Source organism: Ranitomeya imitator, chromosome 4, assembly GCF_032444005.1.
Source record: "Ranitomeya imitator isolate aRanImi1 chromosome 4, aRanImi1.pri, whole genome shotgun sequence".
NCBI classification, from domain to species: Eukaryota; Metazoa; Chordata; class Amphibia; order Anura; family Dendrobatidae; genus Ranitomeya; species Ranitomeya imitator.
The window spans coordinates 523,520,023-523,547,120 of record NC_091285.1 but is presented as its reverse complement, the minus strand read 5'-3'; the positions used below and the strand labels follow the sequence as shown (position 1 = coordinate 523,547,120).

Genomic DNA, 27,098 nt, shown 5'->3' with positions numbered 1-27,098 from the left:
AAACCATGTCAAGGTTCCTCATTGTCTTGTCTCCCTGCACTAAAATTTAAAAGCAACTCACCGATAAAGACACAAAATGCAACACAAAAAAAGCAGCCGTATTCGCCAACACCAGATCACAATACTAATGCACTGAGGAAAAAATATGCAGACAGTCCTCCTCCCTCAGTTGTCCTTGAAGGACACATGTCTTTTTTCAACTGATTGATTGTTCTCAGTGGGAGAAACAAAATAATAATGTCTGTTTTTGTCACTTGAAAAAGACAGCGATGAAAAGCGTTGTGAATAAAAAGCGTTTCCTCATCCTCATTTCTGAAGAATTGATTCCCTCAGGCAGCGAAGCCCAAATACGTGTTCATCCAACTGGATCCAAAATAGTAATCGTGTAGTTATGATACCTTTTAATGCTTAACAAAAATAAAATAAGTGATGTTACAAAGTAAGCTTTCCAGACTGTTTAGGTCTCTTCCCTTTTCAAGTAGTATGAAAAGCTTGCTTTGTAACATCACTTATTTTATTTTTGTTAAGCATTAAAAGGTATCATAACTACATGATTACTATTTTGCTTCTCCCACTGAGAGCAATCAATCTTTTTTTCAACTGGCTAGCTACACTACCAAAACCTTTTTTCCTTTTTTCAAATGAACTATGTGATGAAGAAGTGCTATATATATAACTTCCTTTTCAACCCCCCAATGGGAGTGGTTGATTCCAGTAGTGATAGGAGCACTTGGAGCAGTGACCCCTAGGTTGGGAAAATGGCTACAACAGATCCCAGGAGCAACATCAGAACTCTCTGTCCAGATAAGCTCAATACTGGGAACAACTGAGATCCTGCACAGAACTCTCAAACTCCCAGGCCTCTGGTAGAGGACCCGAGAATGAGAAAGGACAACAAAGACCACCCCCATATATACACTGATATTGATAAGTATTTGCTTGGTGTAGCTGCTACCAACTGCTCTCTAATAATGTTGCCAACAACACAGACTGACTGAAGCTAGTAAAACCACCTTCAATTAGTCTCTTTTATTGGCATCAATATTAGAGAGCAGTTGGTAGTGGCCGCACCAAGCAAATACTTATCAGTATTCATTAGTGTGGGAATTACTATTTTGTGAGCATAGCAGAAAAAGTGGTTATATCCCGGTGTCCCCTTATACACACTGACGGTTGTATCTTTTAATCTTATTCTTTAAATAGTTCATTAAAAGTTCATTTTTACCGGTCTTTAGTTAGGGATCAGTTGCCTTCATTGGCAAATTGTAATTAATGTTAATACCCTACCCTGACTGGGTGGACAGCAGTTTTGCATCTTTTGCATGGCTATACTTCCTATAAATAAAAATATTATTCAGAAGGATCTAGATAAGCTTAAACAATGGGCAGAGACTAATAGAATGGTATTTAGCAGGGATAAATGTAAGATTGTACATCTGGGCAAGAAAAAAGAAAATTACTTCTACAGAATGGGAGGAATAGAACTAAGCAATAGCATGTGTGAAAAAGACTTGGGTATACTAATAGATCACAGGCTGCACACAAGTCAACAGTGTGATGCTGCAGCAAAAAGGCAAACACAGTTCTAGGATGTATTAACAGAAGCACAGAGTCTAGGTCACGTGAAAGTAATTATCCCCCTTGGTAATTGTTACCCCTTGGTAATAACCCCCTCTTTGGTCAGACCTCATCTGGAATACTGTGTCCTGTTCTGGGCACATTTTAAAATACACATTGAAAAACTCGAGCAAGTTCAGAGAAGAGCTATCAGGATGGTGAGCGGACTGCAAACTATGTGCTACGAGGAACGGTTAAGGGATCTGGGAATGTTTAGCTTGCAAAAAAGAAGGCAAAGAGGAGACTTAATAGCCGTCTACAAATATGAAGGGATGTCACAGTGTAGAGGAATCATCCTTATTCTCATTTGCACATGGAAACATGAGAAGCAATGGAATGGAACTGAAATGGAGAAGATACAGATTAGACATTAGAAAATGCTTTTTGACAGTGAGGGTGATCAATGAGTGGAACAAGCGGCAACGAGAGGTGGTGAGTTCTCCTTCAATGGAAGTCTTCAAACAGAGGCTGAACCGACATCTGTGTAAGATAGTATGGTGAATCCTGCATTGAGCAGGGGGTTGAAGATGATGACCCTGGAGGTCGCTTAAAACTCTAACTTTCTATGACTCTATGATATGTGTTAGAGACCTCTCACCATGACGGGTTTAACTATATTGCGTGAGAAATTTTTAGTGTTCACAGCAGGGTCCTGTTCACCAGTTTTTGACTTATTTACAAATCGATTTTGCTCCGTGCTACAATATGTAACCATAATCGGCCATTTTTTGTTAAATGTGACAGATTACAATGGAAAATGGATATCGCAATACAATATATAATTGATATTACCAGGGCCAAATTACGGTACTTTCTTTTTCTAGGAGTCTAAAGATCAACAGTGGAAAAGAGCAATGGATTATTTAAGTGCTGTCTCAGAGCTAAACTACATGACGCAGATTGTGATTATGCTGTATGAAGACAACAACAAAGTAAGTTTAAAACAAAAAATCCAAGCATTGTGTTATTTGTCAGCATGGATGGCAAAGAACCTAATGTAATACTGTGTTGTATGTGCAGATCAGTGAGATGTGCTATTTAGATGGCAGTTTTCTAAGATCAATTTCATTTGAATGCACTTTTTGTCTTGTGTGGACCTGTCATGTTTTGTAGCTTTCAGTTTGGATACTTTACTAAGAACTTTTAGAGATAATGATCTTGTAAGTCTGAATACCTACACATAAAAAAGGACAAACTAATAATCTTTGAACTTTCTTGATTACATGTTGTAATACATGTGGATACTAGAAAATTTCAGGTGGCATACTGGTTAGTATTTCCAAACTAGTCTTAATACAAAAGGTGACTGACTCATAAAGTAAATCAAAAACAACAATATCTCCTGGCTCCATCATCATGGTATGTTGAAATCCAACTTTTCCCCAACATTGGGAGCCAGTGTAGAGACCCTGTTACACATTAAATTATAATAATTATTGTTCATTGCAGCCAAGTTTTAGGTAATGTGTATTGGTATCTAAAACCCCATTGACCGCGATACGTATAAAAACGGTGACCGCAAAGGGGCCTTATTCGCTCATGGCCGTTTTTAAATGGCGATTGGGAAAAAGAGAATAGCGCTGACAAGAATTGGAAAATCTCCGGGGTTTCAGCTACGAGGGGGAGTTGGGACCCTGTAGAAAACTATCAGAGCCATTTTTTTTTCTTTTGCCCAATAGTGATGAGCGAGTATGCTCGTTGCTCGGGTGATCTCCGAGTATTTGTAAGTGCTTGAAGATTTAGTTTTCGTTGCCTCAGCTACATGGTTTACAGCTGATAGACAGCTTGAATACATGTGGGGATTCCCTAGCAACCCGGCAACCCCCACATGTACTCAGGCTGGCTAGCAGCCGTAACTCATGCAGCTGTGTCAACAAAAACTAAATCTCCGAGCAGTTACAAATACTCGGTGACCACCCGAGCAATGAATACACTCGCTCATAACTAGTGCCCAAGCATGTGATTGCCGTTAAAAAAAAGTGAGATTCGGTGGAAAATAATTTCTCTTTCCTCTGACATGATCTAACATGTCAGAGGAGAGAGAAATGCTGTCCCCAGCCCCCCCAACGGAACCTTAGCACCGGAACTGCCATCCCCTAGCCCTCCTCCTCCTTAAAAAAATATACTATCAGATAGTTGGAATTAGTATCAAACGCAAAAATTAACAAAAACTCATACCTTAACAATACAATTTTATTTCGTCAAAAATACACAAAACAGGACTTATAAAAGCATACACAACACCGAACAACTTACAAAAAGAGTGGGTCAATAAAACCTGGCCCGATCAGTAGATGAAGACAGGTGGGGACATATATAAACGTGTTATTACTCTACCTTTCCCTAATTGATCCCTGCCTGTCTGCGGAGGTTGGCACCCTCTTGGACGCAATGTGGCGCCCCCGCTCCTCAACGGCTCACCCTGCCAACCCTATGGGTCCCTCACCATAAATAGGAATCCTAAACTCCAATGATATAATTTTAAGCCTTAAATTGCCCAAAATGCAGGGCCCAAAAAAAACCAAACCAAACCAGTGCCAAGTAACAATTCACCAAAGTGTTACACAAACCTTATATGGTCTGACCGTTCCCTATATAGCCGTCCTGCTCTAATGGCTGTTACACCCTAAAGAGTCCCTATCCAGGCAACCCTACCTGCCAGCGGAGGTTGGCACCCTCTTGAACGCAAAATGGCGCCCCCGCTCCTCGGCGGCTCACCCTGGTGGCCCTACTGAATCCCTTTAATATACCGGGACACTACAGGGGTGAGTGCCTTAGGGGCTAACACTAGTGAACCATGACCACGGACCACATTTGACAGTCAGACCATTAAGAAAAGCAAAACCCAGGATGGTGGAATACATTCAAAAAGATAAACCCGGGGCACTTGCTGCAACTCCTCAAATCAGTCAATAGGGGTTTGATAACAGAACTCCCCAATGTACATATGTAAGATATATATCATTTTGATTATTACAGCGTATTCTCCCCAATACACATATATAAGATATATATTGTTTCGATTGTTACAGCATATTCTTAATGTGTCCAGATGTCACTTAAAGCACCATGCCTAGACAAAAATTGTGAACCCACAAATGGTGAAAAGAGCAAAAGTAAAACTAAAAAGACACTGATAAACTTATCTGCGTTCAGATCTCGCCTGACGCGTTTCCCCCCCCCCCCCCCCCCCCATGACTCAGGAGGCATATGGGAAAAGATTGTGTGTGTGTAAATCACATTAGAGATGCATGCTGCGCCTGGTTGCAGGTGTAGGGATTACACTGGCCAGGATGCCTTTAAATACCTGCGATGTCTAAGATAAGGTTCCAGGGGCTCAAGAGTACCTGTGCTTACTTACTGTTACATTGTCCTCATTTCCGGACACTCAACTGAGGTTTTGAAGAGAGCGCCAAACCGCCATTACCTATGGACCCTTCATGGCGTCCCCACACTGCGCACACGCTGTTTCCTGACCCTAGAGGTATAGTTTCTTCATACACATAACAGTGCAACCTCCGCAGACAGGCAGGGATCAATTAGGGAAAGGTAGAGTAATAACACGTTTATATATGTCCCCACCTGTCTTCATCTACTGATCGGGCCAGGTTTTATTGACCCACTCTTTTTGTAAGTTGTTGGGTGTTGTGTATGCTTTTATAAGTCCTGTTTTGTGTATTTTTGACTAAATAAAATTGTATTGTTAAGGTATTAGTTTTTGTTAATTTTTGCCGTCCTCCTCCTTATCCCAAAGCAAATTGGCTGTCTCTTGTACAGTACGCCTATTAAGGTCTGCCAGCCGACAACCACAGGAATTTATTCTGTTGGTTCCTTACTTTTGATCACTGTGAAAGACCCCATCACAGCGATCAAAAGCCCAATAATTAGTAAATATTCGTGTCACCCCCCCAGTCAGATTAAGACATTTTATTTTCTAATTTTTATTTTTTTCATTCTTTGCCGTTAGGCTTAGGGTTTTTTCAAAAGTTAGCAAAAAAAGTGACAATATAATGACCTATTCAATATGACGACCTAGTGTTATAAAATTCCGTGTAGAACCTTTGGGTTTAAAATGCTCACTATACCCCTGGATAAAATCCTTGAGGGGTGTAGTTTCCAAAATGGGGTCACTTGTGGGGGATTTCTGCTGTGTAGGCACATCAGGGACTCTGCAGGCTCTGCAAATGCGACATGGTGCCCGCCATCTATTAGCCAAATTTGTGTTCCAAAATTCAAATTCGCTGCGCTTTTTTCATTCCACTTTACATTAATTCCTGTGTAGCACCTGAAGGGTTTAACGTTTTCCTGACAGCAATTTTAAAGTATTTGAGGGGCGCGGTTTTAAAATACCATGTTTAGGGAGTTTCCAAATTCCTCAGTGGCCTGTGTGAAAATTGCAAGATTACTATACATTTATATTTTTTTAACTTCTTCTTGGCATGGTGATATTTGTATTTTTACGCTTTTGTTTTTTTATTTCTTTTTTTCCGTGCATATAGGCATAGAAGACCTTGTTTTTTTCTGTTTATTTTACTATTCAGTGTACTAGAAATTAGGGGAAAAAAATTCTTAGTGTGGTAAAATTGTGCAAACTATGTTTTTGCATTGTGTGTATGGCGTTCACTGTGGGATAAAAATGACCGGGCACCATGATTCTACAGGTTGTTGATGCCAAACCTGTATCTTTTGTTTGTTTTTAAAAGGTGAAAAAAAAAAAATCAGAATTTAATTTAAAAAAAATGGTTTGTGGACAATTTCCGAGACCCATAATATTTTCATTTTTTGTTCAATGGAGCTGTGAAAGTTTTTTTTTTTTGCATTTTTTTATAAAGAACTTTTAGAAAAGATGTGTGTCAAACACAGCAGTAGAAGACACATAATGAGGCATACATGTCTCATAACATACTGTGATATAGCTCTGTTAACTAATTGACAAAGTTGATACCAAACTAATGAGTCGGCTCACATAGTCGTACCCATAATTGTCTTCTGCTGGAATGACTCCAGCCCCAATGTGTTTTTCAGAAAAATGCCTTTTACTGTTGTACTCCTGCTTTAACCATGATTGTTTTTATTCAATAAAGGTTTTTATTTCTTTGTTGATTATTGCTTTGAGCTCATTAGCATTTTTTCCCTCTGTTGCTGTTCATGGCTGATGCAGGCTGTTCATGAGCTTGCATTTTTGAAGGAGACCCGATATTGGATATACCAGTACGTCCAATTTTGGGAAAGCTCATGATATGAAAATAAAAAAACATTGGCGACATTTAAAAAAAAAAAACTTTAAACACAAAAACCTGATTTAAAAAAATTAGGTAATTTACTGACCATGGCTTCCCTTTAAATTAACCTGTCATGTAATGAAACGTTATTAACCTGCAGATTTGGAATTGATCTGCAGCTTAATAGCGTTCTGAACGTGCCTGGTGCCCACACTGAGTGCCCCTCAGGAAATAAGCTCTATTCCTCCCAACAACCCTCTGCTTTCAGTCATAGGGTGGGCCGGTGCTTTTTCAGGCACTACTCAGTACATAGTGATGGGCGACTGTAGGAAATGTTAGGCAGCAAGTGATCAATCAGTCTGAAGTTAATGTCATTAAATGTACCCTAATAATTGCTGCTAATATCTGATTCCAGGATGCATCTTCAGAAGAAAGATTTCATGTTGAGCTTCACTTCAGTCCAGGGGTCAAGGGCTGTGAAGAAGATGAAAAAGCCCCCCTGGGGTTTGGATTTCGGCCAGCATCTGCAGAAGTAAGTCTGCCTTCTAATTAGAGTAGTTGCAGCAAATCTTTGATAAGTTTTAGTTTGCTGAACTATTTTTTTTCCAGTTTTCGCCACTACTAATCTGCTCTTCCTTGCCATTTGCTCAGATTGTCTAACACCTACGCAGCCTTCTATCGATAATATTCTATTAATGTTCTGCATTTTAATTAAATATAACAATTCTAAAATAAATACTTCAGTCTGTATCACCACCCTTCATTTTATGTGACTTGACCCTCACTTCTGTATGTTTGTTTCCTTTCACTGAGTTGTGTATTTGGCTGGCCATGGACATGGATGCCACCAAACACTTCTAGTGTTCCTGGTGACCAGGTTCTAGTAAAGTGGAGCCCGGCATCATTATAACCAAGGCAGAGTCTGATATTGAAGCATGTCCAGTGCCATGGTGCTACATGGGATAATTTAGGAGAAGGTGATAGATGTTTAGGCCATGTGGCTCAGACCGCATTTACAGCCAGATGTACTTGTCACTTGTAGCAGGCCCCAACTAGCCCCTGCGAGACATGTCTGAGGTAAGGGATAGTTGCTCAGTTCAGCAACAGAGAGGACATCGGTCTGCAGAGTTGAGAAAGAATAATACTACTTTTTTTGAGAGTCCGCAAACAAGTTGTGTTTGAGACTTTCCGTTTGTAACCTGTGAAACGTTCAGATGCTATGAAGTTGTTGTGAAGGTCACATTTTATTGTGATCTGACTGCCTGTCCAGTCCTTACAGAGGCAGTATTCTAATTCTGTGCATCCCTTTTATTGACATATATACAGGGCAGGCTTTGGAAGAGGGTGGCTCCTCAGAGACCCACAGCATCACAATAAGTCAGGCTGCATATAATGCAGGCAATTTGGGCATAACTTGAACTAATGTGAGCCCATACAGTATCAAGGTCCAGAACCTTGGTTATGGACCCCACTGTAAATCTGAGACTTTTAATTACTGATCCTATTGAAATGTATCTTCTTTGTCTTACACGGAAGCCCCTGATGATAAGCAACTATGTGATATTCTAGAAATTATATACAAAGTTGTACAATTTTTATAATTTTATTAAATTTTGTCCGTATCACCATAGGCTCCCGAAGGAAGTGTACAGAAAAAGCACAATATCTATATTTACAATTCAAATAATTTGTATTAAATAATTTAAAAATGTACCCTAACCAGTCCTAAGTTGCCATGGAAAGCAATGAGTAAATAGATGATAAACACTATACTATGTGTGAGATAAGTGCCGAGTCCCTCAACCCCGACGCGCGTTTCGTCCACACTTCTTCAGGGCGCGTCTGACGCTGTATGATTAATTGTAGTGGCATGAGGAATTTATATTAAGCGGACTATGGGATTAGGCATACCTTTGTATACGGATTGTGGTTCATAATTAATGGGTCGCTATACAATTGTTATTATGGAGCAAATATGCTGTCATTTTTGAATTAATTATGTATACTCTGTGTGATTAAAGAGATCAGTAGCTGGATAGTCCCTCACATCTGAGGTATTTGGTTATTTGTTATTGTAGTTTAGGGTACATTTTTAAATTATTTAATAAAAATTACTTGAATTGTAAATATAGATATTGTGCTTTTTCTGTACACTTCCTTCGGGAGCCTATGGTGATACGGACGTAATTTAATGTGGCTAGGTAGCACAAATTATGGCTGGATCATTAAGTTGATAAAATTTGTATAATTTCCCTGAATGTTTGGCTTCATAACCAGGTCTTGAGTATAGTGAACAGATGACTTTTGCTGCTTAATTTTAATTAAAAATGGTTCATTTCCAGGAGTGCTCCACTCTCTAACCACCTGGCTTAGTGCTTGTTAAGATGGAAGGGATTGCGCTCCTCCTTGCGCCAGTGGCCTGTCCTATGCATGAGGCAGCTTTGCCACTGCGGCATCGTACGAATACAGTAACATTGGCCATATCAGGAGCTAACAACTCCAGTGCTCCCATCTAGTTACACTGCAGTGCTTACTAGCTCAATTGAAAAGAACGTGTAAGCACTGCCCATGTTTGGCTTGCATTGCCAGTCAGTGGTGGCCAACTATGAGCTAAAAACAATAATAAATAACCTTTTCATTAGCGATGTAGAGGGATGAGTTTTAATAAACTGTGAATTAGAAAGCTGCTTGCTTTTACTATTACATTCTTATTATATCCAACTTTGAAGATGGGAATAAAACTTTAAAAGGAAACTGTGATTAGATACATGTTACCTGAACCATGGGCAGCATGAATCAGAACTGCACGATTGTAGCCAGATATACTTATACTCTGCAGCATTCCATAAGCAAACACGATTTGAAGAGCTGGCCGGGGACTATAGCGAAAGGCTTGACTAGTGTGAAGGTGTCCCCTGCCGGCTTCTCTCTAATTCGCTCCAGTTGATTGACAGGTCTCTCCTGATGATCCTCAGACAGCTTTTATGTCTTCTGTGCAGCATCTCGGAGTAAAACATCACACATCCGGGCTCTGATTCATGCTGCCCACAGTTCAGGCAGCACAAATTTAATGACAAGTTCCCGTTATGTAATTTCTCTAAAGAAACATTGTAGCCGTGTGTTAAGAACTGTATTTTCCTGTTTACACCAGAATGAAGACAAAAAAACAGATCAAGGGAGTCTGGAAGACTTGACCAAAGCAAAAGGAACAGATGATGTGGACCGATCTATACTTATGTCACCAATGCCTTCAGAGCCAATCGGCATTCACCGGAAATCACCCCTTACCCGAGCTAGGAAAACAGGGTCCATGGAGGTAAACACCCAACAGAGACCATTTTGTACTTTTGCACTGTGAAAACTGTTGCCTGTGCTGCAATACTATGGGACGTAATGTAGATTATGACTGTTTCTAAATAACCTTACTGACATAGAGAAATCATGCAAAACAATTAATTTTCTAAAACCTCATTCTGCTGCACCTAACTTTTTTTGGGGGGGAAAAGCCACCAGTGTTGATTAATGTGCTGTCATATCCTATTGTTATTGAAAATGAGTGGTAATATTTATGGGATAAGTTCATTTCTGGACTAGTAAATAATAAGCCCAGTGTTGTTCTGGTTAATCTGCACAATCTTCTGTCTTGCAGAACTATAAGGCTGTGTGCACACGATGCAGATTTAGTGCAGAACTGCAGCATTTTTTTCTGCACAAAATCCGCATCAATTCCGCACAAAAAACGCACTAAAACCGCATAAAAACTGCAGCAAATCCGCAGCTGCGGATAAATTCTGCACCACATTTCTTGCGTGTGCTCATAGCCTAAAAGAAATCATTAAGTTATATCTGTGCTCCTGATGAGGGGGAACTTTGCAGAAATAGACAGATCCAAGACATTTTTACTCAAATCCCTCACCAGAGCATTGGGTTGCATGTGAAGGGCTGCTCAAAATGCCAATATGACACTTAGCTGTGCTGTAATGTTGAGAGCTTTTGCTTGAATGGAATGAAATTCACATTGGGAAATCTAGAAAACCGCCTAATTCTATGTTTAGGTCAGTGATTATCCCATACGACTTCCTTGGTTCCATTGAAGAGGTTGTCCAGTACCTTTTAATCGATGATAGCCTTAGGATAGGTCCTCAAAGTCTGATCGATCGGGGTGGACACCCGGCATCCCAGCTGATCAGCTGTTCCCAGTGACAATGGCGGTCGCTGTCTGGAACTGCTCAATTGCGGAGCTGCTTGTCTTCTGGTAGTGGCTGCGGCAGAGTACTGCATATCCGCCTCCTATTCAAATCAATATGATGCGGATGTGCAGTACCCTGCCGCAGCCACTACCAGAAGACGGAGCAGCGCCGCAATTAAACAATTCCAGCCGCCGTTTTTAATCTTAAATAGCCCAAAGTGTTAAACTAGTTACAAATTACAAAATCAAGATGCTCTATCACCTTCTGTCTGCTGCTCTTGGTTGACATGGTTGCTGCAGTAACCTCCCATCCACAGTATTGGACCACTGCAGCCAATCATTGGGCTCACTGATTGGCTTCTTTGTTCACATCCTGTAGATGGGATGACAGCGTTGTGGACATTTCAACAAAGGTTGTAAGAAACAGTGGTGAGGCATGGGTTAAGCCAGGGGTCTCAAACTCTGCAAGGCAGGTGGACTGCACAAAAAAAAATTGAAGAGCCACATTCCTTGTGGGACAAGATAACGTTTTCAGAGAGACCTTTTTTTTTCTATACAACTTCTTGGTTACTTTTTTTTCCATTTTTGCCTGTCAGTATAATGAGAAAGCTTCATTTTTTGCATGTTTTTTACAGTGTTCATCGTATGGGTTATGGTACAGTTTTATAGCTTGGGTTGTTCTATGCTGCAAGACCAAACATGTACTTTTTTGTTAACCTTTGTTTTTACATAAAACAGAGTTTTTAGTGCCAAAATGTTTTTCCATTATTTTGTCATAATTTAGCCACTACGACCCCGCAGATAAGAAAGTGATGACATAGCCTAGCGATTCGTTATCACTGTCAATGATGTTTTCAAGCAGAATTGAGTTGCTCTTGAGCTTAGTTGAGCCACACATATAGCCGACAGTTTTGTGTCATACTAGGAGAAATATGTCTTCCATTCTTATGAACATAGCAGTGTACATCTCAGACCTTTGTGTGTGTTGTCCCATCTCATGTATATTGTCACCATCCATGTGTTGCTTAGTTTGTCCTCCGACTCTTCCTGCTAGGTTGACTAACTTGTCTACTCCATGAACAATATTTATGACCGGGAACACTGACCACCTTTAACAGTGAACGTCTGGTAATAGACACAGTCAGTTCTATCACATCATTGCAAATTGTATAAATATTCGTTCTTTTTATTTATTTTTTGCTCCCAACTGTAAAGGTACCTTCATACTGAGCGACTTTAGAATGATAACGATAGCGATCCGTGACGTTGCAGCATCCTGGATAGCGATATCGTTGTGTTTGACACGCAGCAGCGATCAGGATCCTGCTGTGATGTCGTTGGTCGGGGCTAGAAGGCCAGAACTTTATTTCGTCGCTGGATCACCCGCTGACATCGCTGAATCGGCGTGTGTGACGCCGATTCAGCGATGTCTTCACTGGTAACCAGGGTAAACATCGGGTTACTAAGCACAGGGCCGCGCTTAGTAACCCGATGTTTACCCTGGTTACCAGTGTAAATGTAAAAAAAAAACAAACAGTACATACTTACATTCCGGTGTCTGTCCCCTTGCCGTCAGCTTCCCGCACTGACTGTCCGTGCCGGCCGGCCGTAAAGCACAGCGGTGACATCACCGCTCTGCTTTACGGCCAGCCGGCGCTCACAGTCAGTGCGGGAAGCTGAGGCCGGGGGACAGACACCGGAATGTAAGTATGTAGTGTTTGTTTTTTTTTACATTTACAATGGTAACGAGGGTAAACATCGGGTTACTAAGCGCGGCCCTGCGCTTAGTAACCCTATGTTTACCCTGGTTACCAGGGGACTTTGGCATCATTGGTCGCTGGAGAGCTGTCTGTGTGACAGCTCTCCAGCGACCACACAGCGACGAAACAGCGACGCTGCAGCGATCGGCATCGTTGCCTATATCACTGCAGCGTCGCTTAATGTGACGGTACCTTAAGAATTCAAGTTTATACAGATTGGAATTTGAAAATCTTCATAATAATAATGATACGGTCAAAATACAGACTTGCCTAAAAATTGAGCAGATAGTGTGTTCTAGTCCATTTTCTTATCTTTTAGATATTGTCCACAAGAAGAAGGGGAAGCTAAAAAAACAAACTCATCCATTCTCCAAAAAAACTTGTTGGTTGAGTTATTTTGTTATATACAGTACAGACCAAAAGTTTGGACACACCTTCTCATTTAAAGATTTTTCTGTACTTTCATGACTATGAAAATTGTACATTCACACTGAAGGCATCAAAACTATGAATTAACACATGTGGAATTATATACTTAACAAAAAAGCGTGAAACAACTGAAATATTTTCTAGGTTCTTCAAAGTAGCCACCTTTTGCTTTGATGACTGCTTTGCACACTCTTGGCATTCTCTTGATGAGCTTCAAGAGGTAGTCACCGGAAATGGTCATCCAACAATCTTGAAGGAGTTCCCAGAGATGCTTAGCTCTTGTTGGCCCTTTTGCCTTCACTCTGCGGTCCAGCTCACCCCAAACCATCTCAATTGGGATCAAGTCTGGTGACTGTGGAGGCCAGGTCATCTGGGGTAGCACCCCATCACTCTCCTTCTTGGTCAAATAGCCCTTACACAGCCTGGAGGTGTGTTTGGGGTCATTTTCCTGTTGAAAAATAAATGATGGTCCAACTAAATGCAAACCGGATGGAATAGCATGCCGCTGCAAGATGCTGTGGTAGCCATACTGGTTCAGTATGCCTTCAATTTTGAATAAATCCCCAACAGTGTCACCAGCAAAGCACCATCACACCTCCTCCACCATGCTTCACGATGGGAACCAGACATGTAGAGTCCATCCGTTCACCTTTTCTGCGTCGCACAAAGACACGGTGGTTGGAACCAACGATTATTATTATTTATTACTATAGCGCCATTTATTCCATGGCGCTTTACATGTGAGGAGGGGTATACATAATAAAAAAAGGTACAATAATCTTGAACAATACAAGTCACAACTGGTACAGGAGGAGCGAGGACCCTGCCCGTGAGGGCTCACAATATACAAGATCTCAAATTTGGACTCATCAGACCAAAGCATGGATTTCCACTGGTCTAATGTCCATTCCTTGTGTTCTTTAGCCCAAACAAGTCTCTTCTGCTTGTTGCCTGTCCTTATTAGTGGTTTCCTAGCAGGTATTTTACCATGAAGGCCTGCTGCACAAAGTCTCCTCTTAACAGTTGGTGTAGAGATGTGTCTGCTGCTAGAACTCCGTGTGGCATTGACCTGGTCTCTAATCTGAGCTGCTGTTAACCAGCGATTTCTGAGGCTGTTGACTCGGATAAACTTATCCTCAGAAGCAGAGGTGAGTCTTGGTCTTCCTTTCCTGGGGCGGTCCTCATGTGAGCCAGTTTCTTTGTAGCGCTTGATGGTTCTTGCAACTGTACTTGGGGACACTTTCAAAGTTTTCCCAATTTTTCGGACTTACTGACCTTAATTTCTTAAAGTAATGATGGCCACTCATTTTTCTTTACTTAGCTGTTTTTTTCTTGCCATAATACAAATTCTAACAGTCTATTCAGTAGGACTATCAGCTGTGTATCCTCCAGACTTCTGCTCAACACAACTGATGGTCCCAACCCCATTTATAAGGCAAGAAATCCCACTTATTAAACCTGACAGGGCACACCTGTGAAGTGAAAACCATTTCCGGTGACTACATCTTGAAGCTCATCAAGAGAATGCCAAGAGTGTGCAAAGCAGTCATCAAAGCAAAAGGTGGCTCCTTTGAAGAACCTAGAATATAAGACATATTTTCAGTTATTTCACACTTTTTTGTTAAGTATATAATTCCACATGTGTCAATTCATAGTTTTGATGCCTTCAGTGTGAATTTACTATTTTCATAGTCATGAAAATACAGAAAAATCTTTAAATGAGAAGGTGTGTCCAAACTTTTGGTCTTTACTATATACACACACATATATCTCAGATATAGTATTTGTGGGGATAACATAGTCCTTGTAAGCATTTGACGATTCAGTATTTATTGATTTGCTTTTATCCTGTGAGACCTCAGTAATTGTCAGGGCCGTATTTAGAGTTTCTGCTGCCCTAGGCACTTTTAGCGCTGCCTCCCCCTCTGGTGAGTATGACACTATCGGCAGTGACTTTGGGAAGAATCACTGATGTGAAAGTTGCCGTTTGCAGCAGATCAGGCAGTTTTTCTGCATCTGCCACGTAACGGATCACTTACGGCAACACTGCGTTTGGTTTCATTCATTCCTTATGGGATTTGCGGTACTTGATGTGATCTGGGAAATGCGGTGCCATACCTCCCAACTTTTGAAGGGAAAAAGGTCTAAAGGTTGTGCGCCGCGGCAAATTTTAGGCCACGCCTCTGACCACACCCATTTCACAACTAATCACACCCATATCCAAGTCCCAACCACACCCATTTAGCACTGCTGATCACAGTTTCATATACATTAAAACAAAAAAAAAATATGGCCACGCAGTGCTTCATACTGTACAATGGCTATGCAGTGCTCCACATACTGTATAATGGCCCTACATGATGTTCCATACTGTATAATGGCCACACAGTGCTCCATACTGTATAATGGCCACGTCTGTCCTGTGTCCTTGTGTGTACCACATTGAGAATGGAGAAAAGAAAGAAGACCAAAGAACTGTCTGAGGACTTGAGAAACCAAATTGTGAGGAAGCATGAGCAATCTCAAGGCTACAGGTCCATCTCCAAAGACCTGAATGTTCCTGTGTCTACCGTGCGCAGTGTCATCAAGAAGTGTAAAGCCCATGGCACTGTGGCTAACCTCCCTAGATGTGGACGGAAAAGAAAAACTGACAAGAGATTTCAACGCAAGATTGTGCGGATGTTGGATAAAGAACCTCGACTAACATCCAAACAAGTTCAAGCTGCCCTGCAGTCCGAGGGTACAACAGTGTCAACCCGTACTATCCGTCGACGTCTGAATGAAAAGGGACTGTATGGTAGGAGACCCAGGAAGACCCCACTTCTTACCCCGAGACATAAAAAAGCCAGGCTGGAGTTTGCCAAAACTTACCTAAAAAAGCCTAAAACGTTTTGGAAGAATGTTCTCTGGTCAGATGAGACAAAAGTAGAGCTTTTTGGGCAAAGGCATCAACATAGAGTTTACAGGAGAAAAAAAAGAGGCATTCAAAGAGAAGAACACGGTCCCTACAGTCAAACATGGCGGAAGTTCTCTGATGTTTTGGGGGTGCTTTGCTGCCTCTGGCACTGGACTGCTTGACCGTGTGCATGGCATTATGAAGTCTGAAGACTACCAACAAATTTTGCAGCAGAATGTAGGGCCCAGTGTGAGAAAGCTGGGTCTCCCTCAAAGGTCATGAGTCTTCCAGCAGGACAATGACCCAAAACACACTTCAAAAAGCACTAGAAAATGGTTTGAGAGGAAGCACTGGAGACTTCTAAGGTGGCCAGCAATGAGTCCAGACCTGAATCCCATAGGACACCTGTGGAGAGATCTAAAAATGGCAGTTTGGAGAAGGCACCCTTCAAATATCAGGGACCTGGAGCAGTTTGCCAAAGAAGAATGGTCTAAAATTCCAGCAGAGCATTGTAAGAAACTCATTAATGGTTACCGGAAGCGGTTGGGCGCAGTTATTCTGGCTAAAGGTTGTGCAACCAAGTATTAGGCTGAGGGTGCCAATACTTTTGTGTGGCCCAATTTTGGAGTTTTGTGTGAAATGATCAATGTTTTGCTTTTTGCTTCATTCTCTTTTGTGTTTCTTCATTTAAGACAAATTAAATGAAGATAATAATACCAAAGAATTTGTGTTTGCAATCATTTTCAGGAAGAAACTGAGTATTATCTGACAGAATTGCAGGGGTGTCAATACTTTTGACCATGACTGTACTGAGCCCGAGTGACGGGCGAGACACCACATGTACTGAGCCCGGGTGACACTGTAATATGTAAGTAACATCAGACTGTATTGTGGGGACCATTCACTTCTATGGGAGGGTGTTAAAGGGAACCTGTCACCCCCAAAATCGCGGGAGAGGTAAGCCCACCGGCATCAGGGGCTTATCTACAGCATTCTGGAATGCTGTAGATAAGCCCCTGATGTAACCTAAAAGATGAGAAAAAGACGTTATATTATACTCACCCAGGGGCGGTCCCGCTGTTGGTCCGGGTCTGGCGCCTCCCATCTTCATCAGATGACGTCCTCTTCTGGTCTTCACACCGCAGCTCCGGCGCAGGCGTACTTTGCCTGCCCTGTTGAGGGCAGAGCGAAGTACAGCATTGTGCAGGCGCCGGGCCTCTCTGACCTTTCCCGGCACCTGCGCAATGCAGTACTTTACTCTGCCCTCAACAGGGCAGGCAAAGTACGCCTGCGCCGGAGCTGCGGCGTGAAGACCAGAAGAGGACGTCATCTGATGAAGATGGGAGGCGCCAGACCCGGACCAACAGCGGGACCGCCCCTGGGTGAGTATAATATAACGTCTTTTTCTCATGTTTTAGGATACATCAGGGGCTTATCTACAGCATTCCAGAATGCTGTAGATAAGCCCCTGATGCCGATGTGCCTACCTCACCCGCGATTTTGGCGGTGACAGGTTCCCTTTAAGGAGGAGGAGGAGGTGAGCTGTGACATCTCCTATTGTGACTGTTGGATCTGGTTGCCGGGGTCTACCTTCCTGTGGTTGTTACAAGTATCCTCCGCTCACCTTTCGGGGTGTTGCGCTCCTCGTCCACTTGTCTCAGGAGATTCGGTTGAACGCTCGGTCCGGCGCTGACATCCTGCAATATAATGGAAATGGCGGCTGAAGCTGCAGCACAAGGAGACACCGGAGAACGGCGGGGACAGAGCGCTCTGTAGCCGTGGACACGTGCAGTATAGCACGCGGCTGCCGGTCATGTGACGCCTGCACTCACTTTCACCAGAGGAGCGGCGCTATAGGTCAGAATATCAGAGTAGAAGCCTCGCTGTCTGATCACCGGATATTTCCGCGGGAGGACGGCGCTGATCCGCGCGGGTGACACCGGCACAAGCGACTGCGGACGCGGGATCTCCCAGTGTGGACGGGACTCCGCGGAGGATGGGGGTCGTCTGCCGTTATCTGCTCCATCTGCGCCCAACAGAGAAGACAAACATGTCCGATAACTCTACAGGACCGTGACAGCTGCAGAACATCGCCCCCCCCCTCCCTCCCTCCCTGCAGAGCTTCATCGCCCCCCCCCTCCCTCCCTCCCTGCAGAGCTTCATCGCCCCCCCTCCCTCCCTCCCTGCAGAGCTTCATCGCCCCCCCTCCCTCCCTCCCTGCAGAGCTTCATCGCCCCCCCTCCCTCCCTCCCTGCAGAGCTTCATCGCCCCCCCTCCCTCCCTGCAGAGCTTCATCGCCCCCCCTCCCTCCCTGCAGAGCTTCATCGCCCCCCCTCCCTCCCTGCAGAGCTTCATCGCCCCCCCTCCCTCCCTGCAGAGCTTCATCATCGCCCCCCTCCCTCCCTGCAGAGCTTCATCATCGCCCCCCCCCTCCCTGCAGAGCTTCATCATCGCCCCCCCTCCCTCCCTGCAGAGCTTCATCATCGCCCCCCCTCCCTCCCTGCAGAGCTTCATCATCGCCCCCCCTCCCTCCCTGCAGAGCTTCATCATCGCCCCCCTCCCTCCCTGCAGAGCTTCATCATCGCCCCCCCTCCCTCCCTGCAGAGCTTCATCATCGCCCCCCCCTCCCTCCCTGCAGAGCTTCATCATCGCCCCCCCTCCCTGCAGAGCTTCATCATCGCCCCCCCCCTCCCTGCAGAGCTTCATCATCGCCCCCCCTCCCTCCCTGCAGAGCTTCATCACCGCCCCCCTCCCTCCCTGCAGAGCTTCATCATCGCCCCCCTCCCTCCCTGCAGAGCTTCATCATCGCCCCCCTCCCTCCCTGCAGAGCTTCATCATCGCCCCCCTCCCTCCCTGCAGAGCTTCATCGCCCCCCCCTCCCTCCCTGCAGAGCTTCATCATCGCCCCCCCTCCCTCCCTCCCTCCCTCCCTGCAGAGCTTCTTCATCGCCCCCCGTCCCTCCCTCCCTCCCTGCAGAGCTTCATCGCCCCCCTCCCTGCAGAACATCGCCCCCGTCCGTCCTCATACTCACCTCCTGTCACTCAGCTCAGCTGCCTGTCCCACACACTGCGCGCGCCGCAGCCGCCGACATCCCTCTGGCGCTCTGTCCCGCCGCCTTCTTCCTGACTGAGTGAGCGGTCATGTGATACTGCTCAATAAGGTCATGAATATGCGCATATTCATGACCTTAATGACCGGTACCATGTGACCGCTCACTCAGGACGCGCTACAGACGGTGAGAACAGGCATCGCTGGAGGCTGGAGCAGGAGGTGAGTATCGTCTCTCTTCATGGAGGGTGGGTGGGATGCGGAGGCGGGGAGGGGCGCGGGGAGGCAGGCGGGGGGGCGGGGTTTTGCGTCGGTCGCGTTTGTGACTTAAAAAAAAAAAATCCTTGCCCAGGTGCCGCCCCCCCCGCAATGTCGCCGCCCTAGGCACGTGCCCTCGAGTGCCTAGTGGCAAATACGGCCCTGGTAATTGTCAGAAGAGGTTTATTGATTGTATGTTTTAACAAGAATACCTTTCCTGAATTTTCTGAATCGCTTATGTGACTAAAATGTGAATCCTGTTGTGTAGAGTCAGTAATTATTATGCAGCACAAGTAGATTTTGTGCATCAAAGCGATTAATAATACATGTTTAATTACTCGGCCAGTCAGTGACAAAGGTTTCATTCCCAGCCTGTGAGTGCTACATGCATATAGAGAGATTTTTTTGTTATATAACCGGAGTAATTGTTTAAAGTGAGATCACAAATGTTAATATTTTGCTTTTTGTTTTTGTCTGTTCTATACACTTTATCATTGATTGGACAGACCAACCTGCCTCATCCTTAAGTTTATTAATATTTTTAACCTTCCTTTCTTATCAAATTTTCATATTTAAGATTTAATCAGCTGTGGCATTTTAGAGAAAGCTCGGCCTGAAAAACAAGCTAAGGGGAGACTGCTCTTCTGTGTGGCTCCTTTAGACTTCACCCTGCCCAACTCTCCTTGATTTTCAGGTCTTTCCTTGTTTGCGTGTAGTTATAAACCTGTCAGTCAAGCCGAGGTGTCAGGGAGAAGCCAGTGGGAGCCGGACCTATGTGTGCGGCTTGTTTCTCAAGCTCCAGGGGAAACAACCATGGTCGTGAATGTTCTTTGTTTTACATCCTTTGGCTTTGCACTTCACAAAAGAACAGAATGTTTTCAATTTCTTTTTCTCTATTAATAAATCATGTTACTCTCACTATTCTTTATGTCCTAAACCCTTTATAAACCTGTTATCATATTCATAAATTATACTTCTGTGCTTTCACATTAGGGTTGGTATTGGTCAAAACACAATATGTATTCTGACCCAATGTTTTACCTTTATGTTGTGTGAAGATCTTTTCTCAGTCGGCACAGCTATGTCTATAATGAGTTTATTATGCTTGCTATTGGTTATTGATCCAGTTAGTTCTTTTATTATGATGTGATGGATCTGATGTTATGACCCTACAGTAGTGGGGAAGCTTAACCTTCATATTTCTGCAGTCAGCTGTAATTGGGCTGAAACCTTCCTGTCCACGAATTTGATTTCAGGTGATGAATACCAAAAACACAGGGAATTTGGAGTTCATGTTCCAAAAAGGGCGTCGGAGGAGAAGATCGGGAGAACCCCATCATTCCCCATGTTCCATCACTCTACAGTCCAGAGCCATGTCCATCACTAACCTGGCATCATGGCGACAGGTGTTCTTTTTTTTGTTTTTACATTGAGTTCATCAGCCACCCAATTCCCGCTACATGTATTCCTGAATTTCCCACTTTCTCTTAGCTACTGGATTCTCTTCTTTTGCTTGTTTTAGATGAGTATCTCAGGTGTAAATTGAATGTAGTCATACTAGTACTTTTGAAGCTAGATTCACAAAATAAAGCTAGAGAATATTGGCTGCCATCACATATTGGGTCCTTCAAATTAAGTTACATCTCATTGTATGAGTTTAACGCGAATTATTACTTTAAAATATGACCAATGTAAAAAATTGTGCCTGACATTTGCTTTCTACGCCACATTGTATGTTATATTATTTAAAGGGCATCGCACTGCAATATTTAGTATATCTTTATGAGGCTGATGTAATTGCTTAAAAAGGACAGTACATTACTCAAAAAGAACATTTAAAGTACTTGCCTCATTTCAATGATCCAAACTAAGTGCCTTATTGTTAAAGTTTCATTGTTGCCCTGCTGTATGTATAGAAAGTGGTGCAGAACGGAAGCGCCTGCTACACATGGCCATTCCTTTTGTCTCATATTAGTCCATAGTCTTCGACTCTTCCAGCATTATGTAGAATGCCGTGTGTGTTCTGTATTGATCTGCCTTGGCCATCAGGTATTCTTCTCTTATGATGTGCTTCCAGTCAATACCATCTGACTGTTCTCTTTCAATGCTTTTCTTTGCAAATCTTTTCTATTTCGTAATATGGACAATACAATTACTCAGCTATAGTGAGTGGTTTGCTGAAGCTACCAAGCTACATTTTATTATATTTTAATGGTAATCTGTTTGGCTGGAACAGCATTTTTTCAACATGGTGAATACACTTTCTTTGGTTAAATGAATTGTTAAAGTTACTTGTTAGAGCCCATTACGTCATGTACCTCATAGTTGGATGAGATGTAGAAGTCCTGCGGGCTAAAATCACATCACTGTGGTGATACAGATGCCCCGTGAATTGCAATAACTCATTACAATACAGTTGATTTCAGTTGCACAAGGAAACCTGCCAGAGAGGACCTTTATATTGTTTGTGGCTTTGGGAACAGAACATTCTAATGGAGAGAGATTTAAGTTTCTTAGTGAATACGGACTCCTACTAGGCACAGCTTTAATGTGCAGGTACTTTAATAGCAGCTTTAAAAAAAGAAAAGAAAAAAGATTGAAAATGGAAAAATCTAATCTCTTAATGTCTTCAGATCTCCATGGAAAATATGGCAAATTGTGGATTGAGTCATTTTTTGATTACGGTATATATTAGTGTATATTGTACTGCAGCACGCTAACATAAAGAGAGGTCTTTTTAAACCCCTTAGTGACGGAGCCAATTTTGTCCTTCATGACCAAACCAATTTTTACCATTGTCACTTTGAGGTCATACCTCTGGAACGCTTCAACGGTTCCCAGTGATTCTAAGACTGTTTTTTCATGACATATTGTACTTCATGTTAGTGGTAAAATTTCTTCGATATGACTTGTGTTTATTTATGAAAAAAAAGGGAAATTTGACAAAAATGTTGAAAATATTTCAATTTTCAAACTTTTAATATTTGTTCCCTTAAATGAGAGAGTCATATCGTACAAAATAGTTAGTAAATAACATTTCCCCACATGTCTACTTTACATCAGCAGTATTTTGGAAACATCATTTTATTTTGTTAGGACGTTATAAGAGTTAAAAGTTGACCAGCAATTTCTCATTTTTCCAACAAAATTTACAAAACCATTTTTTTAGGGATCATCTCACATTTTAAGTGAGTTTGGGGGGTCAGTAAGACTTAAAATACCCCAAAGTGACACCATTATAAAAACTGCACCCCTCAAGGTGCTCAAAACCACATTCAGGAAGACTAGTAACCCTTCAGGTGCTTCACGTGAACTAAAGCAATGTGGAAGGAAAAAAATTAACATTTTACTTTTTTTCACAAAATTTAATTTAGACCTAAACTTTTTTATTTTCTCAAGATTATCAGGAGAAAATGGACCACAAAATGTGTTGTGAAACTTCTCCAGAGTATGCTGATACCCCGTATGTGGGGTAAAGCCACTGTTGGGCACATGGCAGGGCTCAGAAGGGAGAGAGCACCGTTTAACTTTTTGAACGCAAAATTGGCTGGAATCAATGGCAGGCTCCATGTCGCATTTGGAGACCTCTGATGTACCAAAACAGTTTAAATCCCTCCCAATTTTAACTCCAACCCTAACACAGCCTTACCCCTGACCCTCATCCCAACCCTTACCACAACCCTAACTCCAACACCACCCTAACATCAACACCCCAACTGTATCCCCAACACAACCGTAACCGTAACACAACCGTGACCCTAACACAACCTTAACCCAACACAACTCTAAACCCAACACAACCATAACCCCAACACCACAACCATAACTCCAACCGTAACCCCTGCACAACCTTAACCCCAACATAACCCTAACCCTAGCCTCAACCCTTACCCTATCCCAACCCTCACCCTAGCTCTAACCTCAACCCTAACCGTAGCCCCAATCCTAACCCTAGCCCCAACCCTAGCTCTAACCCCAACCTTGGCCCCAACCCTAACCCTAGCACCAACCCTAACTGCAAAGAATGGAAAAAAATACATTTTTTTATTATTTTTACCTAGCAAACAGGGTGATAAAGGGGGGATTGTACAATGTACAATTTTACTTTCTTTGGAGGTGGAAATTGGCCCCTTTACCTCTTGGGACCCTGTGCATTAATGATATGGCTGCATTAATGATATGTCCTACCTGTCCTACTGAAACATGCTACCGATTGCTTGAGGTTTTTGACCTGAGATCCCCACCGATCACTCAAAACATTGTTCTGATGCCATCATCACCTCTGCAAGCAGCATTCAGCCCTTGCAAAAGCGCACACATGGAGCTACGTATGACCTGTTGTAAGTCTGAGTTAGTTGTCCACATTTTATAGGATCATAGACTTTTTATTGGCCTCGTGCATCACTCTATATGCACTCATGCGAGAGCTGAGTAGTGATGCTTGAAGAGATTAACACATTAAACATTTTTTTGATTGTTGGGGGTCTCAGGACCTGGACTTCCTTTGATCAGCAAAATATTTAAGTAAAACATAAAAATAAAGTTCTAGGTACCCATTAAGACCATTTTACATACATTTTCACTTTGTCTAGAGAATTAGACTAGTAGTACTACTAAGACAGTAGTTTCGTTATTGAGTTGCAATAAGTTTGGTCTGGCGCGATATCAAATGTACGTCACTCTACATTAGTGACATTGCACCAGGCTGAATAATCAAAGGAAGAGACATAGATACTGTCAGGCAAAAGGCTGTTTTCCCACTCCCATCCATTGGCCAAAGACCACTGTCATGGCCTATAGCCATCGACACCATCTCTTTTAAGGGCTTGTCCTCTGCTAGGACAGTCCCTTCTTGATCTAAATGTTTGGTGCCAATAAAATTAACTGCTTATACTCCCCTCTCGTGCCGACACCATTCCAGCAGTGTTGGCACTCATTTTACTTTCTTTTTAAGTTTTCATGTATCCTTTAATAAGATGTGTAGTAGAGGGGTTACACGGACACTAAACTTCAGGAGGGCAAATTTCCAACAGATGAGAGATGATCTTGGTGCAATTAACTGGGACGATATCCTGAGACATAAAAATACACAAAGAAAATGGGAGACGTTTATTAGCATCCTGGATAGGACCTGTGCACAGTGTATACCGTATGGGAATAAACATACCAGAAATAGGAGGAAACCAATATGGCTAAATAGAACTGTAAGGGGCGCAATAAGTGACAAAAAGAAAGCATTTAGAGAATTAAAGGAAGTAGGTAGTGATGAGGCATTAAATAAATACAGAAAATTAAATAAAGTCTGGAAAAAGCAAATCAAGGCAGCAAAGATTGAGACAGAGAGACTCATTGCCAGAGAGAGTAAAAATAATCCCAAAATATTCACTACGTAAATAGTAAGAAACTAAAACATGATAGTGTTGGCCCCCTTAAAAATAGTCTGGGTGAAATGGTGGATGAGGATGAGGAAAAAGCCAATATGCTAAATGACTTTTTTTCATCAGTATTTACAAAAGAAAATCCCATGGCAGACAATATGATCAGTGATAACAAAAATTCCACATTAAGTGTCACCTTCTTAACCCAGCAGGAAGTACGGCGGCGTCTAAAAATCACTAAAATTGACAAATCTCCGGGCCCGGATGGGATACACCCCCGAGTACTGCAGGAATTAAGTACAGTCATTGATAGACCATTATTTTTAATCTTTAAAGACTCCATAATAACAGGGTCTGTACCACAGGACTGGCGTATAGCAAATGTGGTGCCAATATTCAAAAAGGGGACAAAAACTGAACTCGGTAATTATAGGCCAGTAAGCTTAACCTCTACTGTGGGTAAAATCCTGGAGGGCATTCTAAGGGATGCTATACTGGAGTATCTGAAGAGGAATAACCTCATGACCCAGTATCAGCACGGGTTTACTAGGGACCGTTCATGTCAGACTAATTTGATCAGCTTCTATGAAGAGGTAAGTTCCGGACTGGACCAATGGAACCCAGTAGATGTAGTGTATATGGACTTTTCAAAAGCTTTTGATACGGTGCCACACAAAAGGTTGATACATAAAATGAGAATAATGGGGATAGGGGAAAATATGTGTAAGTGGGTTGAGAGCTGGCTCAGGGATAGGAAACAAAGGGTGGTTATGGAACACACTCGGACTGGGTCGCGGATAGCAGTGGGGTACCACAGGGGTCAGTATTGGGCCCTCTTCTTTATAGCATATTTATTAATTACCTTCTTGGGGGCATTCAGAGTACAATTTAAATATTTGCAGATGACACTAAACTCTGCAGGGTAATCAATACAGAGGAGGACAATTTTATATTACAGGATGATTTATGTAAACTTGAAGCTTGGGCTGATAAATGGCAAATGAGCTTTAATGGGGATAAATGTAAGGTCATGCACTTGGGTAGAATTAATAAGATGTATAATTATGTGCTTAATTCTAAAACTCTGGGCAAAACAGTCAATGAAAAAGACCTGGGTGTATGGGTGGATGACAAACTCATATTCAGTGGCCAGTGTCAGGCAGCTGCTACTAAGGCAAATAAAATAATGGGATGCATTAAAAGAGGCATAGATGCTCATGAGGAGAACATAATTTTACCACTATACAAGTCACTTGTACGACCACACTTAGAATACTGTGCACAGTTCTGGTCTCCGGTGTATAAGAAAGACATAGCTGAACTGGAGCAGGTGCAGAGAAGAGCGACCAAGGTTATTAGAGGACTGGGGGGGGTCTGCAATACCAAGATAGGTTATTACACTTGGGGCTATTTAGTTTGGAAAAGCGAAGACTAAGGGGTGATCTTATTTTAATGTATAAATATATGAGGGGACAGTACAAAGACCTTTCTGTTGATCTTTTTAATCATAAACCTGAGACAGGGACAAGGGGGCATCCTCTACGTCTGGAGGAAAGAACGTTTAAGCACAATTACAGATGCGGATTCTTTGCTGTAAGAGCAGTGAGACTATGGAACGCTCAGCCGTATGATGTTGTAATGAGTGATTCGTTACTTAAATTTAAGAGGGGACTGGATACCTTTCTGGAAAAGTATAATGTTACAGGATATATACACTAGATTCCTTGATAGGGCGTTGATCCAGGGAACTAGTCTGATTGCCGTATGTGGAGTCGGGAAGGAATTTTTTTCCCCAATGTGGAGCTTACTCTTTGCCACATGGGTTTTTTTTGCCTTCCTCTGGATCAACATGTTAGGGCATGTTAGGTTAGGCTATGGGTTGAACTAGATGGACTTAAAGTCTTCCTTCAACCTTAAAAACTATGTAATAGCATTACCTTTTAGATTTTTTTACAACCCTAAATGATATTTAACCTGATGTGTGCATGAATCTAATGGGACAAGTACAATGTCTGAGCATCCGTTTAAGTGTCCGTCTCCATTAGGCATATATGTCCGAAAATGATGCATGACGGAGCACTCGTTAGCTCTGTCAGCACCATTATAGTCTATGGCTCCGTGGGCACATACACTCGAATCCTGTTTTGTGGGGGATTCGGACATAAGCCCCGAGGGGACCAACAAACGTGTGCCAAACCACGTTGTGAAAAAGAAAAAATAATCTCCAGCATGGATCTTCTAAAAAGTCAATTTATTGGAAACACTTTAAAATGCAAACATTTGCAAAGAAGAGATGGGGGT

The 27,098-nt window shown here is 42.6% G+C and overlaps 1 protein-coding gene across 6 annotated transcripts in view; it reads left to right on the top strand.

The window, feature by feature from the left end:
• The window catches only part of PPIP5K1 (diphosphoinositol pentakisphosphate kinase 1), a 249,331-nt gene that overhangs the window by 125,593 nt on the left and 96,640 nt on the right, over nt 1–27,098 (top strand). For 3 of the 6 annotated variants that reach the window (XM_069766129.1, XM_069766128.1, XM_069766126.1), the window contains exons 22-25: nt 2,442–2,549; nt 7,255–7,371; nt 9,991–10,155; nt 20,676–20,825. In XM_069766129.1, the coding sequence (XP_069622230.1) occupies nt 2,442–2,549; nt 7,255–7,371; nt 9,991–10,155; nt 20,676–20,825 (540 nt within the window). The remainder of the gene's footprint in view (nt 1–2,441; nt 2,550–7,254; nt 7,372–9,990; nt 10,156–20,675; nt 20,826–27,098) is intronic. The other 3 variants (XM_069766131.1, XM_069766130.1, XM_069766127.1) reach the window with 1 other exon arrangement.